The 14460-nt window shown below is 37.4% G+C and overlaps 2 protein-coding genes across 3 annotated transcripts; one reads left to right on the forward strand and one right to left on the reverse strand.

Moving 5' to 3' along the window:
- The first annotated feature begins 1117 nt into the window (after nucleotides 1-1117).
- Nucleotides 1118-2612, forward strand: LOC132185680 (2-oxoglutarate (2OG) and Fe(II)-dependent oxygenase superfamily protein). The gene is made up of 3 exons (XM_059599451.1): nucleotides 1118-1219; nucleotides 1490-1716; nucleotides 2012-2612. The coding sequence occupies exons 1-3, from the start codon at nucleotides 1118-1120 to the stop codon at nucleotides 2610-2612; spliced, it is 930 nt and encodes a 309-aa protein (XP_059455434.1).
- Nucleotides 2613-3631: 1019 nt separating this feature from the next.
- On the reverse strand, nucleotides 3632-13474 carry NADK2 (NAD kinase 2). Of its 2 annotated transcripts, XM_088518671.1 has the most exons (8): nucleotides 12981-13457; nucleotides 10229-12184; nucleotides 7266-7387; nucleotides 7028-7169; nucleotides 6663-6887; nucleotides 6338-6412; nucleotides 5149-5250; nucleotides 3632-4079 (listed from the first exon to the last, which is right to left on the reverse strand). In XM_088518671.1, the coding sequence occupies exons 1-8, from the start codon at nucleotides 13251-13253 to the stop codon at nucleotides 3876-3878; spliced, it is 3099 nt and encodes a 1032-aa protein (XP_088374797.1). In that variant the 5' UTR covers nucleotides 13254-13457; the 3' UTR covers nucleotides 3632-3875. The 2 variants fall into 2 exon arrangements, 1 of the variants encoding a protein (XP_088374797.1); XR_015912911.1 differs by lacking the exon at nucleotides 3632-4079 and having other exon boundaries at nucleotides 5160-5250; nucleotides 6658-6887; nucleotides 12981-13474.
- Nucleotides 13475-14460: the final 986 nt, after the last annotated feature.

Raw genomic sequence — 14460 nt, forward strand, 5'->3', positions numbered from 1 at the left:
TGGTATGGGGCTTTTTGAGGGTAAACCCAATAATAAAACTTATATGGGCTTGGCCCAAAGCAGACAATATCATACCACTTGGATCAAGTGTTACAAGTAAAGTGCGATAAAAATATAGAATATAGCATTTTTATTAGTAAAATTAATGACATTTTAAAAAAATGTAATGCTAGAAACCATTTTTTTTATTCCAAAATATTGACATGACAATCCCAATCAACTCTTGAATTTTTTTTTTAACTAGAACTTATCCTATGATTGGTCAGGACTATTATGGCAACATTGTGAGATAAAAATATAATTTCTAATGCTACTCTTTTAAAAACATATGTTAATGATAACGAGACACAAAAGAAATGATGGGTACCTTGTCACTTTCCATAGATTCAGACTCTTTATTTTTAGTGGACAGATAAGTACATTGAGCCGTTTGTTTTATGTGTTAGATTATTAATTAATACTTCTCTCCAAAACTTAGATTAACAATAAAGAATGAATTTAATTAAAATTATGAAATTCTTTAACTATATGGTATATATGCATGTCACCATGAATAAGAGAATAATCACCTTAATTGTGAAATCTGTATATATATATATATATATAGATAATACCCAATTATATTAATGACCAAAAAGGAAAGCCCAAAATCGAATTGATGTAACAACTCCATTAGAATTTAGAGGAGTGCCGGCCACCTTGCATGAATTTTGCTCTCCCCCCATGATATCTCCATGTGGAAGTTAAACCAAAGTGGCTTATAAATTAATGTAATCTATGAGTAAATAATATAGAAAATGAGCTGCACCCACCGAAAACAGAATGCTTCTGTTGTGGATTACCAGTAGTACCTCTAAAAGCATTGACCTTCTAATCTTTTTATATATCATTTATTTATAATATAATATTATGTGTCACCGTCCCACACCTTAACCTAACGACCATCTTTCAAAAAACTTATGTGGTTTGACATCCAACATGGCGGGAAGGCTTCTTTACTATAAATAGGCTTAAGGACCAACCTAAGCTCACCACATATATACACTACTATACTCTCTCTCTCTCTCTCTCGATCTCTCTCTCTCATATACTTTGTTGATCTTCTATTCCCTCTTCAATGGCGATCCCAGTGATTGATTTTTCCAAGCTCAATGGGGAGGAGAGGGCCAGGACAATGGCTCAGATCACTAATGGATGTGAGGAATGGGGATTCTTCCAGGTACAATTTTATCACTTCCTTAGCAATATTCTTTAACTTGGTGACGTAAAGAAAGTGTGTCTAGGAAGAATGGTGGGTTTGGGTTGGTACTGATCATCATGAATATTGTCGTTTCCCGGATTCGAATCGTTTCAAAGCATAAGACTATATAGGTTAACTCTAGTTAACCTATAATGATCATTCTGATTGTATGATAGAAGAAATGAGCATATATATATATATATAAAATTATGTCCACAGTTTTTATAATGTTTGATTATATTGCTGCAGCTGGTGAACCATGGAATTTCGGAGGAGCTCCTTGAGAGGGTGAAGAAGGTCTGCTCCGAGTACTATAGGCTGGAAAGAGAAGAAAATTTCCAGAGGTCAACACCAGAGAAGCTGTTGAATGAGTTAGTGGAGAAGAAGAAGGGAGACAAGTTGGAGAATGTGGACTGGGAAGATGTCATTACTCTCCTAGACGACAACGAGTGGCCATCTCAAACCCCAGGATTCAAGTAAGATATTCAAATTAACAATCATAATCCAGTTATGCTCGAACCAAGCAATATACAAATCTATGCTTAGATTTTTATAAGCAATAGAAAATTATATTTAAGAAGCTTTAGATTTGTATAAGCAATATACAAATCTAACACAGTACTCATTAATGGCTTCCTGGCCGGATTCCATCTCCTGGCACCATGTGGGTCTCATCTTTGCGTAAAATCCATGCTTTATTATGCCTACCATTTAAACCTGTAAATTTATGAAACTCAATACTCAATGAACTTATGATATTGCTGATGACAGGGAAACCATGGCTGAATACCGAGCAGAACTGAAGAAATTGGCCGTGAAGGTCATGGAAGTAATGGACGAAAACTTGGGTTTACCAAAGGGATACATCAAGAAGGCATTTGATGGTGGAGAATCAAAAGACAGTGCCTTTTTTGGTACTAAAGTGAGCCACTACCCCCCTTGTCCACATCCAGAGCTCGTGAATGGTCTCCGAGCTCACACAGATGCTGGCGGTGTCATCTTACTCTACCAAGACGACAGTGTTGGTGGCCTTCAAATCCTGAAAGACGGCCAGTGGATCGATGTCCAGCCGTTGCCAAACGCCATTGTCATCAACACTGGCGATCAGATTGAGGTCTTAAGCAATGGCCGATACAAGAGCGTTTGGCACCAGGTTTTGGCCACTCCTGATGGGAACAGGAGATCAATTGCTTCATTCTACAACCCCTCAATGAAGGCCACCATATCCCCGGCACCTCAGCTGGTGGAGAATTTTAAGCCAGAGGAGGATCAAGCTTACCCTAAGTTTGTGTTTGGTGATTACATGTCTATTTATGCTGAGCAGAAGTTCCTCCCCAAGGAACCCAGGTTCCGAGCTGTGAAGGCAGTGTAAGAAGCAGAAAGAATATGACATGCACATGCACATGCATGGTGTTTCCTTTTCTTTTTTCTTTCTTTATTATGGCTTTAGTGATAAGGATTTGCCACTGGCAAAGGATACCACTGGCTTGTCTCTTCTCTTAACTATATATAGGGGAAGAAAGAAAGCTAACGTGGGTATTAGTGTGTTTTGTCTTAGATTGCCGTTTTCCTTTTTTTATATATTTAATCAAGGGTGCCTAAATGCTCCCCCCCTTCCCCACCTTTAGCCTTTACCTTCGTACTGATCAGGAAAAAAAATAAATAAAAGGTGGGGGATGCTTAAATGCACCTGCTATACAATATAATTATATAAATTGCACCTCCGAATTGTATGAGAAGATGAAATGCTCAGATGATCATCTTAAGGTCGTTTTTTCTTTCATTAGCAGCAATAATATGTAAAGGGTGTCCCTAAAAGATATACTTCTTTCCAGTATGTTAATCTTGAACGATTCCATAATATGTTCTTATAAAGTTAATTGATTCTCTCTAAAGGAAGACATTGTCAAAATCTGATACCAGACCTACCACTTTTTGAACCAATTGAGGTTTCATCCAAGTAGCTCAGCTTGTGCCTAAGCAAAATTTCTAGTGAAATAGAAAAAGGTACATGAATACAAAATAAATCAGCTGTTCAGTTTGCATAAAAACTGGATATGATAATCTAATGAAAACTGCTTGAATTGAAGGAAATTTAAAGGGACAAGATTCCACTGTATATATTCAGCAGTCAACAAAATTCTCTAAGGTGCAAATAGAAAGTGTGACACAGAAATAATAATGGCAGCACTGATCAAAATGAAATTCGCAACCAAAAAAATAAAAATAAAAAAATCAATGTGAAAATCAGTTTCCCTGGCGTGTAGTACACCACAGATTCTTAAAGTAATATTGTTTTAATGCGACATTCTCACCTGAAATTCAACTAATATATGAAAAAGAAACAGAACTAGTATGAAAGACAACAGGAAGTCGCTCGACTTTCAGATGTATAGTGAGCTATAAGATTATATCTTTATTGCTGTGTAATAGACGACAGTATACAATTATATCTTGTCATATTGAGAAGAAGAAATAAAATGGGGGAAAATTGGCAAGCTCTTATCTTCATGTAGGAGCCAATATGCAAATGAACCGTATTTACAATTTGTGTCTTAAAATTTTCTGTAATTCAATTTATAATATGTACAGTAATTTTCATGAACCTCAATCTTGGATGGAAGTTTCAAAGGCTTCAAAGGGCCTTTTGATCTAGCCTCTCATTCCAATTTAGACAGCGAATCAAGCTGCGAAACCAATCACCTGTCTGGTCAGACTTGTTGACTGTTGGAAGTGGGTGTTGGCTCATATATATTCGTACAGAATCTCCTCTTGAGAGTTGCTGCCTTCTCTTCCCATCAAAAGAAACCCATGCATTGCTTCTAGCATCCTCTGGAATCTGTCAACTACAACGTATTAGTCCTCCTAACAAAGAACACAGCTGACAAGAACTATGATCAATAAAACAGAATTTTGGTATCATATTTAAAGCAGCTTCATGTGATGAAGAAACGGTTTTATACTAGATTAATATAGTAGAAAGAGAATTTGACATAAAAAAATAGTACTTTTCCGAGATACTATTTTGAAGTAATATAACAGGAATTCACAAAATACAATATCCCCCCACCCCCCAGTTCTCGGGGAGAAAAAGAACCTAACAAGTCACAACTGCTTTTCCCATTCTCAATGTAAACTTTTTACCACACAGCAGCAAAATAAGAAAAAACCTCAAATCACTGAATATGTTCCAATTTGGCTACTGAATATCTAAACAGACAATGAAAGTAACTAATAAGACCATATTTTCATGAAATTCCCAAAATTAGAATAAAGGGAAAACCAAATCTGATAAACGACTTAACAGTAGGATATATTTTATTTTGAAGTAGCCAGAAAATCCACACCTACTATCTAGCTAACTCACAAAGCTCACCACCTTGCAAGCTGAGCTTTTGAGATTGCATTTGTTATTGTTATATTATTATGTATGATTATGCCGATACAGAAATTTAAACTTAGAGATTGGATGGCGGAAAACAGTACTCCAACATTTAACAGATTCCCGATATGCCATTGAATATGGAATTAAAGGAAAATTAGAATCCTATTGCTCCAGAGATTGGACAATATCAGGTCCTTTAAACACATGATTGAATGTTGAGTGGACATGGAAAGTGCGACTCCAACAGACAATTGCTAACACCCACACCCAAGCACTTGACATAGCTCTGTAAACATGCCAAAAGAAATAGCAATATACCCTAGAAGTTAAGAAAGTAAAATATGTATATTCCTTCTGGCTTCTTCTAACATTTGGCAATTCTCTTTTAGGAGAAATAGAGCAGCTGGCACACGCCTCAAAACCAAAATTTTTAGGCAAGCAAAACTGATAACATATCTACCAAAGTGTGAGCTAAAGATCCAAATTAATAGTAACTCGAGGCTAGATACATTAACAACATCACCTTCAATTCCAGCCTTGCAGAATCCGGAAGTATAACTGGTCTAAATGAAAGGGAGTGTGGGCAGATTGGTGTGAACAGCATGCAAGGAACATTTGGATGCACCTGCATTGAATTTGCATAATGGCTTTAATAGTAGTAATAAAGAGCAACAGCAAACATCAAGAACCGGCTATCATCTTTGTGATTGAAAGAATTGAATTTTCATATTTTTTAATAAGTCTTTTTTTAACACTGCAATGAGTTTGTAAAATTAGAGCGCTAAATTAATAGACACATAACAATTTGAATTTCATTTACCGAATTACCTAAATCATTCTGACAATTTCATATATTGCAATTAGAGCCAGAGACTACTTAATAGAGTAAATATGCTGTTTGCTGAAGGGAAATCTTTTCTTCCTTCTACTTTGAATCGAATATAAGTACTTCAGATGAAGGATTTTAAGAAAAAGGTGATTCAATACGTTAAAAAATAAACAAGTGGAAGTGTCCAACATGGAAACTCAGAAAACATAACATTTTATGAGTCAGTAGAGGACATTGTACCTAATATCTTTTACAACATAGTTTTTTAAAATATCTAATATTCTGATATATGTTTCTAGTATTGTCACGATGTCATGAGAATTCAGTTTTTAAAGTGATTTTTCTTATTCCTGGTACACTTAGCATATTGCAATTGCCCTAGAAGAGAAATTTATCTACTAAGCATTTTTTTCAGAGACGTGATTGGAGTTCTGATAATGGTCAGATATCTTTGATGCCATCAAGGAAATGTGACTGCAGTAATTCATTGACGCCAAATGAGACTCAAAGCAAGCTTAAGCCAAAACAGTCGTTCCATTCACCAATCGCCACATCAGTCTCATTATCAATTGAGTGTTGATTACTACTGGCCAAACTAAACAGATGGCTCCCAGATGAAAGGGTGTGCACTTTGTCTTCAAATTAGACACCAAACTTGTGATAGCTTCTTCTACCACAAATGGCTATTCTGATCCTCTTCAGGCCAAAAAGAAAAAGAAGGATCTTGTAGAGATATAAAACAAATAAAAAATAAATAAAACTAAGAAATCAATTCTACGAGAGCTCAAGTCTAGTGGAAACGAAATAACCATGCCCTAGAATCATATAATATCCAGCTACCAAAAATTATATAACTATGACTTGAATACGAAGCACAGCTTACCATGGAACCTCCCGCAGCTGTGGAGTAAGCAGTGCTTCCTGTAGGTGTGGCTACAATGACTCCATCACCTTGCACCTAAAGAAACGGTACTTTGTCATTAAAAGCATGGCAATATCATGAACTTATCTTTTCTAAAAAGATCAAAGTTTCAAACAAGGGATCTAGCATAAATGGTGGCCACTGCTTTAGATTAATTAAATGTTGGACTTCTTGTGATTGAAGAGAGCAAGTAACAACTCAGCTCATAGAAGACTTAAGGGCATGAACATCTAAATTTAGAGTAGTATGTTTTTTTCTATTTAAGAAATGAATACACTAACCTCACCTTGGTTATGAGCCGGTCATGTTCGTAGCATTCAATTTTAGAAAGGTATGGATTAGAACCCCGATCAACAACAACCTCATTTAAAACATCAAATACTTTCCCAGGCACTGCTTTACCATTTCGAAAAATCTCACATCGAAGACGCATTCTAAGAGTTATATAGACACCATCCAGAGTGTTGTTTCCATGGATGACCTGTCTTAAGTCTTGCTTATAGCCTTCAAACTATATCAAATGAAATAACAGGAGTCAAACAAATAGCTATTTTGGAAGAAAGAAAAAAAAAGGGGGGGGGGGGGGGGGGGGGGGGGGGTAGGAGGGATTGGGGCAGTAACCAAACATAAAAGTTGTGTTAAGAAGCTTACAGTATGGGAAGTCAGAAACCCAAGAGATCCAAGATTAAATGACACAACAGGGGGCACAGCACCTCTAAATAAATTCGATGCATGGAGTATAACCCCATCTCCCCCCAAGCATGCCACTAAATCAACCCTCTCATGCAGATCACTGCATTAAGGACATCCAACAGGTCAGCAAACCCCCCGAAGTAATGTAATATTAACAATTACATCAATGTTGTTCTTAAAATAAGGATTTCCACACCTGGTGTCCTGAATATAAAAGGTCTGAACAAATCCAAACCCTGGGATTCTAGCAAATATGTCATGCACATCAGGTTCCACAAGAACGTTCATTTGCTCTTGGTAATACAAGAAAGAGGCCACCTGAAAATCAGATGCAACAAATGCAGTTAAAAATAGCCATGCAAAGATTAAATGAGTGACTACTGAGATACATGTAACCACTCCTATTTAATACAGATCTCCTTCAGTATACCCATGGTATAGGATAATAGGGTATCCTATTGAATACCAAATTGCTAGGCAAGACAACCCTTACCTGAGAGAAGTTCAATTAAGAACATGTGTTGATTAATTTAGTCTCTAATTTCAAGTTCACAAATAAAATTACATCACAATCTATTCTCAATAACATCATAAAGCGGTCATTAAAGAGGATACCATGGAAGTTGTCAAGGATTTTCATTCCCGAGGAAAGTTTGAAAAGAGTTTCAATGCAACTTCCACTTCCCTTATCCCCAAGAAAGTCGGAGCTGTGAATATTAAGGACTTTCATCCTATTAGTCTAGTGGGTGGTGTTTATAAGATCATCTCTAATGTTCTAGCAAACAGGCTAAAAACAGTGTTGGAGAAGATTATTTTTAGTTTTCAAAATGCATTCATCAGGGGAGATAGATTTTGGATTCAGTTATGGTAGCTAATAAATGTCTTGATAGTTGAATTAGATCATGGGAACCTAGTGTGGTGTGCTGTGTAAATTGGACTTAGAAAAGGCATACAATCATGTTAATTGGGATTTTTTGTTGTATTTACTAAAGAGATGTGGATTTGAGGAGAAATGGAGAGCTTGGATAGCTCATTGTATTTTGGGAGTTTTTGATTTGTTGAATAGATGTGGATTTGGGGAGAAATGGAGAACTTGGATAGCTCATTTCTACTACCGGGCGTTTCTCCATTATTGTTATTGATTCTCCCTTTTGATTATTTAGTAATCCTTTATCTCCTCGATTGTTTGTGGTTATCATGGAGGCTTTAGGTAGGATAATGACGAGCTTCTGGTGTCCATCTCTTGTTTGCGGATGACACTTTGATTTTTTGTGAGGCAAGTCATGAACAGCTTCGTTATCTGTGTTGTCTATTCTTATGTTATGAAACGGTTTTGGGGTTGAAGGTTAATTTATCTAAATCAGTTAGTTCCCGTTGGAGATGTGGTTGACGTAGAAGGTTTGGCTAGTATCTTTGTTGTAGGGTGGCATCCTTACCAATGAAGTATTTGGGTCTTCCTTTGGAAGCTTCATATAAGACTACATCTATATGGAATAGCATTGTTGAAAAATGGAACTCATTTGGCTGGTTGGAAGAGGCTTTATCTGTCGAAGGAAGGTAGGTTGACTTTAATTAAAAGCACCATTTCCAATTTTCCTACTTATTACTTGTCCATTCGTAGGAGTGACTAAAGGATTGAAAAACTTTAGAAGAACCTTTTGTGGGGTGGAATTGGTGACGAGTTTAAGTTACATTTAGGCAACTGGTCGAAAGATTTGTTCCCCAATCTCATAAGACAATTTGGGGGTAAGAAATTTGATTCAGTTTAACTGAGCTCTCCTGAGGAAGTGGTTATGGTGTTATGCTACGGAGAAAGAGAGAGAAGCTTTGTGAAGCCTGGTGGTGGAAACCAATTATAATAGCAAGATGGGAGATTGGTGTACTAAGGAGGTAGTGGGGCCTTTTAGAGTGGGAGTGTGAAAATATGCATAAGGAGGGTTTGGGGAGTTTTTCGAGTTCAGTTAAATATGAGGTGCGAAATGGATCCAAGATAAAGTTTTGGCATGATTTGTGGTGTGGGGACCAGCCCCTGAAGACAATTTTTCTGGAACTGTTTAGTATTGCATGATGTGAGGTGTGGGTGGCAAATCATATACAATCCTTTAATGGAAATAATCAGCAGAATATATCTTTTACCAAACCAATACATGATTGGAAGGTGGACTTGGTTACTTCTTACTTTGATCTTTTGTACTCTATCAGATTGAGATAAGGTGGCGGGGATAAAATATGTTGGATCTCACCCAAGAAGTGGAAGTTTGAAGTAAGGTCCTTTTATTATGCGTTATCCGTTATTGGTGGTTCCTCATTTCCTTGGAAGAGTATTTGGAGAGTGATGGTCCCTTCAAGAGTGGCATTCTTCGGGCGTACAGCGGCACTTGAGAAGATCTTGACATTGGATAATCTGAGGAAGAGGAATGTTAGTGGTAAATTCGTATTGTTTGTGCAAGAAGAGTGGGGAGTTTATAGATCGTCTTCTTCTTCATTGTGAATTGGCAAGAGAATTATGGGTTTCAATTTTCCGTGTTTTTGGTCTAGAATAGGTCATGTCTAGAAAGGTAATTGGGTTTGGCAAGTTGGAAATGTCAACTAGAAGGTCATAACATCTTAGAAGTTTGGAGGATAGCACATTTGTGCTTAATGTGGTGCATTTGGAGAAAGCAAAATGCAAAGAGATTTGAAGGTCATGAGATTCCGATGGTCGAGCTAAAGAACATTATGTTTAAATCCATTTATACATGGACAACAACGTAAGATAGTCCACATTTTTCTAGTTTTTTTGAATTTTTGGACTTTTGTTCTTTTTCTCCCTAATAGGGATTTCTCTTGTATACTTCATATGTGCTTGGGTTTAAACATACCTTTATTGGCCCACCTATTTTAGGAAAATTGTTATATTTATTTGTTTATTTCACTAAAATGAGTGGCTTTGGCAAACTCCCATCAATAATGAAGGGATTATATTTTAGCTAGCACTAGAGCTACAAATATATACATAAAGAAAAACTTACTATGCAGAGAATAGAAATTTTTGTACAGGGAAAAACATCAACAAGCTACAAACATAAACAGAAAAGAAAAAGAAAAAAGCAGAAACCAAGTTTTGTCACTAAACCGACTGATGTCCAACAATCAATATTTAGGGATTTATAATGATACCTCTTTAGCTTGTTCCATGAGCTCTTGCCCTAGTTTCTTCAACAACAATACAGTCTTTGGTGTCGATTTCCACATAAGCATCTGCTGCTGTGTACTAGGATGAGTGAAGGCCAAGGAGGATTCTGTCACCTTTTCTCTGGTACAAGAGAATCCATCAGTCCGAACTAAAAACATCTCTGCTTTCCTTCTTGACTGCACCCTTACAACACCAGTGGCAGAAGCACACATATTACCGTCAATGGGCTCCACGTCATCTTTAGCAGAAACTAAGGCAGCTCCACCACTGCTCTTATGATCCTCCAGAACAGATTTGGATTGCATATGCCCATTGAACTCATTAGTCAAAATCGTAGATGCATTCGTTTCTGTCATCACAGAAGACCTTTCCCCTTGGCCCAGTCCATTCACAACTGGACCAACAGAATCCAAAATATCACTATTCAAATACTTCCCATATTCAGCAGGTGATTTCTGGATCTCTGGGGATAGATTTTTCCCATTAAGTAACCCACCGGAACTTCCTGACTCCAGAGGCAGTGGTACAGCATCAGTACCAACTCCATCAGCTTTACGCATTGTCCTAGTATGCATGTCTCTAGAAACTGGCAATATTTCCAACCTTTTCAATTGATAATTGAAATAAATAGAAGGTGAGATCTTTCTACTCTTGAGAAACCTAGACATTTCTTTTTTTGAGAAAACATCGCATGAAGGAACCTGGGCCTTCAGAGGGTCAGTTTCCATGCTGAAGTTTGCCAGAGATCCTACTCCATTATCAACTAATTCTACTGATGTCATACCTTGGGCAGAAACAAAGTTGTTGTGGGCCCCATTACTGCTTTGATTTTTCTTACCCTTGTATGGAGAGAGCTTTTCATGGGATACTCCATTTAAACTATGAAACGTACCCAAAGACTCTTGTAGTGACTCATTCTCCTTTTCCAGGAGGGAGCTTTCTTCAATAATGGAAGACTCCTTCATTTTTCCCATTTCATTTGCATCTCGTAAGAACCTGTCATTGGGAGCACCTGATTGACTAGAGACACAGCGAGTCATATACTGCCTCCATCTAGAGACCATGGCAGAAGTTCTCCATACTCCTTCCTTACTGTGAAGATATATGGGCTTTTTGCTGCCATCTGAAACTAGAGATGCAAACTTCTCAACCTGCTCCATTGAAGGTGCAGTGCCAACTTCAACAGGAATTTTGACCAGTTCAATTTTCTCAGACAAAACAGCATCATTTATGGCTGCTAGATAAAAGTTATCCTTTACAGTCTCTGCTCTAAGATCTACAATAGTTTTATATCCTTTCTTCACCAGCCACTTCAGACCTTCTTCTGTTACTTGGCCACCCCTCCAAAAAGCTACCTCAGAATCTTTGGACCCTATCTCTTCTTTAGAAGTGGAAAAATAAACAGCATTCCAATTTGCAAGCAGTGTATGGCATGGGTAATCCTCCCCACGAGGAAAGCCAGAATCATAGCAGACATTCTTCATTCTCTGAAGTTTCCTCCATACATTCAGGCTTCGATCATCATTGGGCGTCAAATAGTTTTCAAGAGCAATGTGCAAGCTCTCACAACACCTCTTCATCTCACTCCTGAAAATGGCAAGTGGAGGAACCTTATCTTCCACTGAGCTTACATCTCCAATCTGAAAGAAATTTTCATTCGTAGATCTTCCAGAAAGGACATCCTCTCTCCCTTTGTTAAGGAGGGAGAGCATGCAACCAAGCACAGAGACTATTTTATCTTCCAATACTGGTTTTTCCTCAGATGAGAAATCATATGACACGCTACATTCGCCAGTCAACGGATTGCACAATGTGTCCATTAGTGCACCATGAAGCCGCTCAGCAGTTCTGAAGATTCTACAATAAGCCTCAACCTCTGCAATATCCCCAGGAACTGGACCAAACCAAGGCACCTGTGAGAGGTCATGAGAGTGGAAGGTCTTCACATCCAAATAAAGCACTGTCAGTCTATGACATGAAACTTATCTTAGGGCCATAAATTCATTGAAAACTTCATTAAATCCATTCAACAAAGCAGTGATCAATTATAAAACCAGGAAAATTAGGAAAACAATATACTATCCAGGAAGGGCAGGAAATAAGTGCTAAAACCTAGATAAAATGAGCAACAACAGCATTATAAGGCAGGGATGTGGCATATCAAACAACCTTGCAAGTCCAAATGGAGATTGTATTTATATCAGAAGTAGAGGACCCATTAGAATTTAGAAGGTTCCGTACTATTGATTGCAATGAATGGATAACAAAATTGCTAGTTTGTGATGAGCTCGTATTAGGCTGTCAAACATTTAAATTCAGAAAATTAGCTGATGTACTACCACAATTCACAATGTAAAGACAATCAATCAAAGAACCCCTACTGCATAAGTCCCCAACTAACAAATGGGTCTTTCTCATTCAAACCAATATGTGAAAACAACCAGAACTCTAGCATTTCTTGCGGAAAACGATGTCGAAAACTGATCAGACCTATTGGCCTACGGTTTCTCCGCCCACAATGAAGCTTGATCAAACCGATTACAATTTCACAAAACTCTGATCTTCAACCAACTTGTTTTACTCAATACTATCCTCACCTCTCTCAGTCAATTCATCAAACACCCATTACCTCAACAAAACAAAACAAAAAAAAAAAAAAAAAACGAGCTCGAAGAAAAAAGAAATTAAAAATATCCAAAAAGAAAATCTGGATGAGTGGCAGTGAGAACACTTGACCTGAGAGTCCAACCCAAAGCTGATGGAGAACGCCTTCGAGAGCTCCGCACTGACAACGAACTTAAGCCGCCTCTTCAACCAGTTCTTCTTCCTCTGTAACTCGAACCCGAACCCGTAGAGCTTGGTAGTACCACCCAAGAACTGGGATGGCTTAGAGGGGCAAAACTGGGAAGCTATAGATGCTGATGACGATGATATTCGGGTGACCGGAGAGGAGCTGCTCATCTCGACGACGGCGTCGGCCACTTGGCACAAGAAGCAACATGCCACCATATGGGTGAATCAAATTACTCTCCTTTTTTTTGTTCGTTTTTTAAATATCGTGGTTTGTATGAATAGTACAAATACTGTTTGATTGTTGGGATAATGAAAAAATATTGGTGTCGTGTGGATAATATCGTTAGCCGTTGGAATTGTATTGGATTGGACTACTGTGTTCGTCCTTCTCTTTCGCTCTCATACTTTTTTGTTTCTAGAATTCTCCGTGTTTGATCGATTGGCATCCAGCTTCTTCTTGATGTGATGTTTTTGGCTCCTACGGCGCGCGTGTGTGATGCCTGTGGACTATCTATCTCTGCCATGTGGATAAAACTTGTCCAAAATGGATCAAATATGGTAATGTGCAGCCAATTTTTGGTCATTTCGGCTCAAATAATAGAGGGTTGGTAGTTGGTACAAGATCAAATGGGGTTAACAAGTGGATGTGCTTTTTTCTTTTTCTTTTCTTTTTTTCTGGCCAAGAACAGAAAATGTTTCAAGTTCTTGTGCTATGTCCAAATTCATGCCAGAAGAGTTGCATCAAACGCCTCTACTGGCAATGGCCTTTAGGATATTACTTGTTTAATGTATGTTTTATGTTTTCTTGTTACGGTTTAAAGTGTGCTAAATTGGTTAAGGGCAAACTTTTGACCGCATGTGTATGCGAGTTGTTGGGCATCTTCTATTTGCAAGTCGGTTTTTAAATATAAGTTCCACCTAAGATTTGTTATAATTAAAATAAGAGCAAAAACTATGTTATGGGCTCAAAACACAATAGAAACGACGTATAGGGTGAATTAAGATGCCTTAATATCATGTAAGAGCACATAATAATAAGTCAATAAAAAAACTGCTAAAAAAAAAAAGTTATCACAAAGTCAATGTTGATAGAGTGGTACCGTTGTGGCATGTGAGCATTAGACTCAAAAGCGTAGTGAAATGTTAATCTTAAGTGTCTCACATATTGATTAAGTACAATTTGAATCATGCATATATGAGCTCAATGGCATCTTCTTCTTTGAAGCCAATTTTCAATGAAAAATTCTAACTTCTAATTGAGACTTGTTAAAAAGGGTTTGTTTACTCTTCAAGATCTACATTAATAAACAAAAGACTTTTCAAAATGCAACTACAATATCACATTTACGACACCTCAACATTTTTTTCAATCCAAACAAAAGACACCCTCTGAATCACGTTAACAAAACATGACTTTAGACGG

The sequence above is a fragment of the Corylus avellana genome, chromosome 7, assembly GCF_965113065.1.
Source record: "Corylus avellana chromosome 7, dhCorAvel1.hap1.2, whole genome shotgun sequence".
Taxonomy (NCBI): Eukaryota; Viridiplantae; Streptophyta; class Magnoliopsida; order Fagales; family Betulaceae; genus Corylus; species Corylus avellana.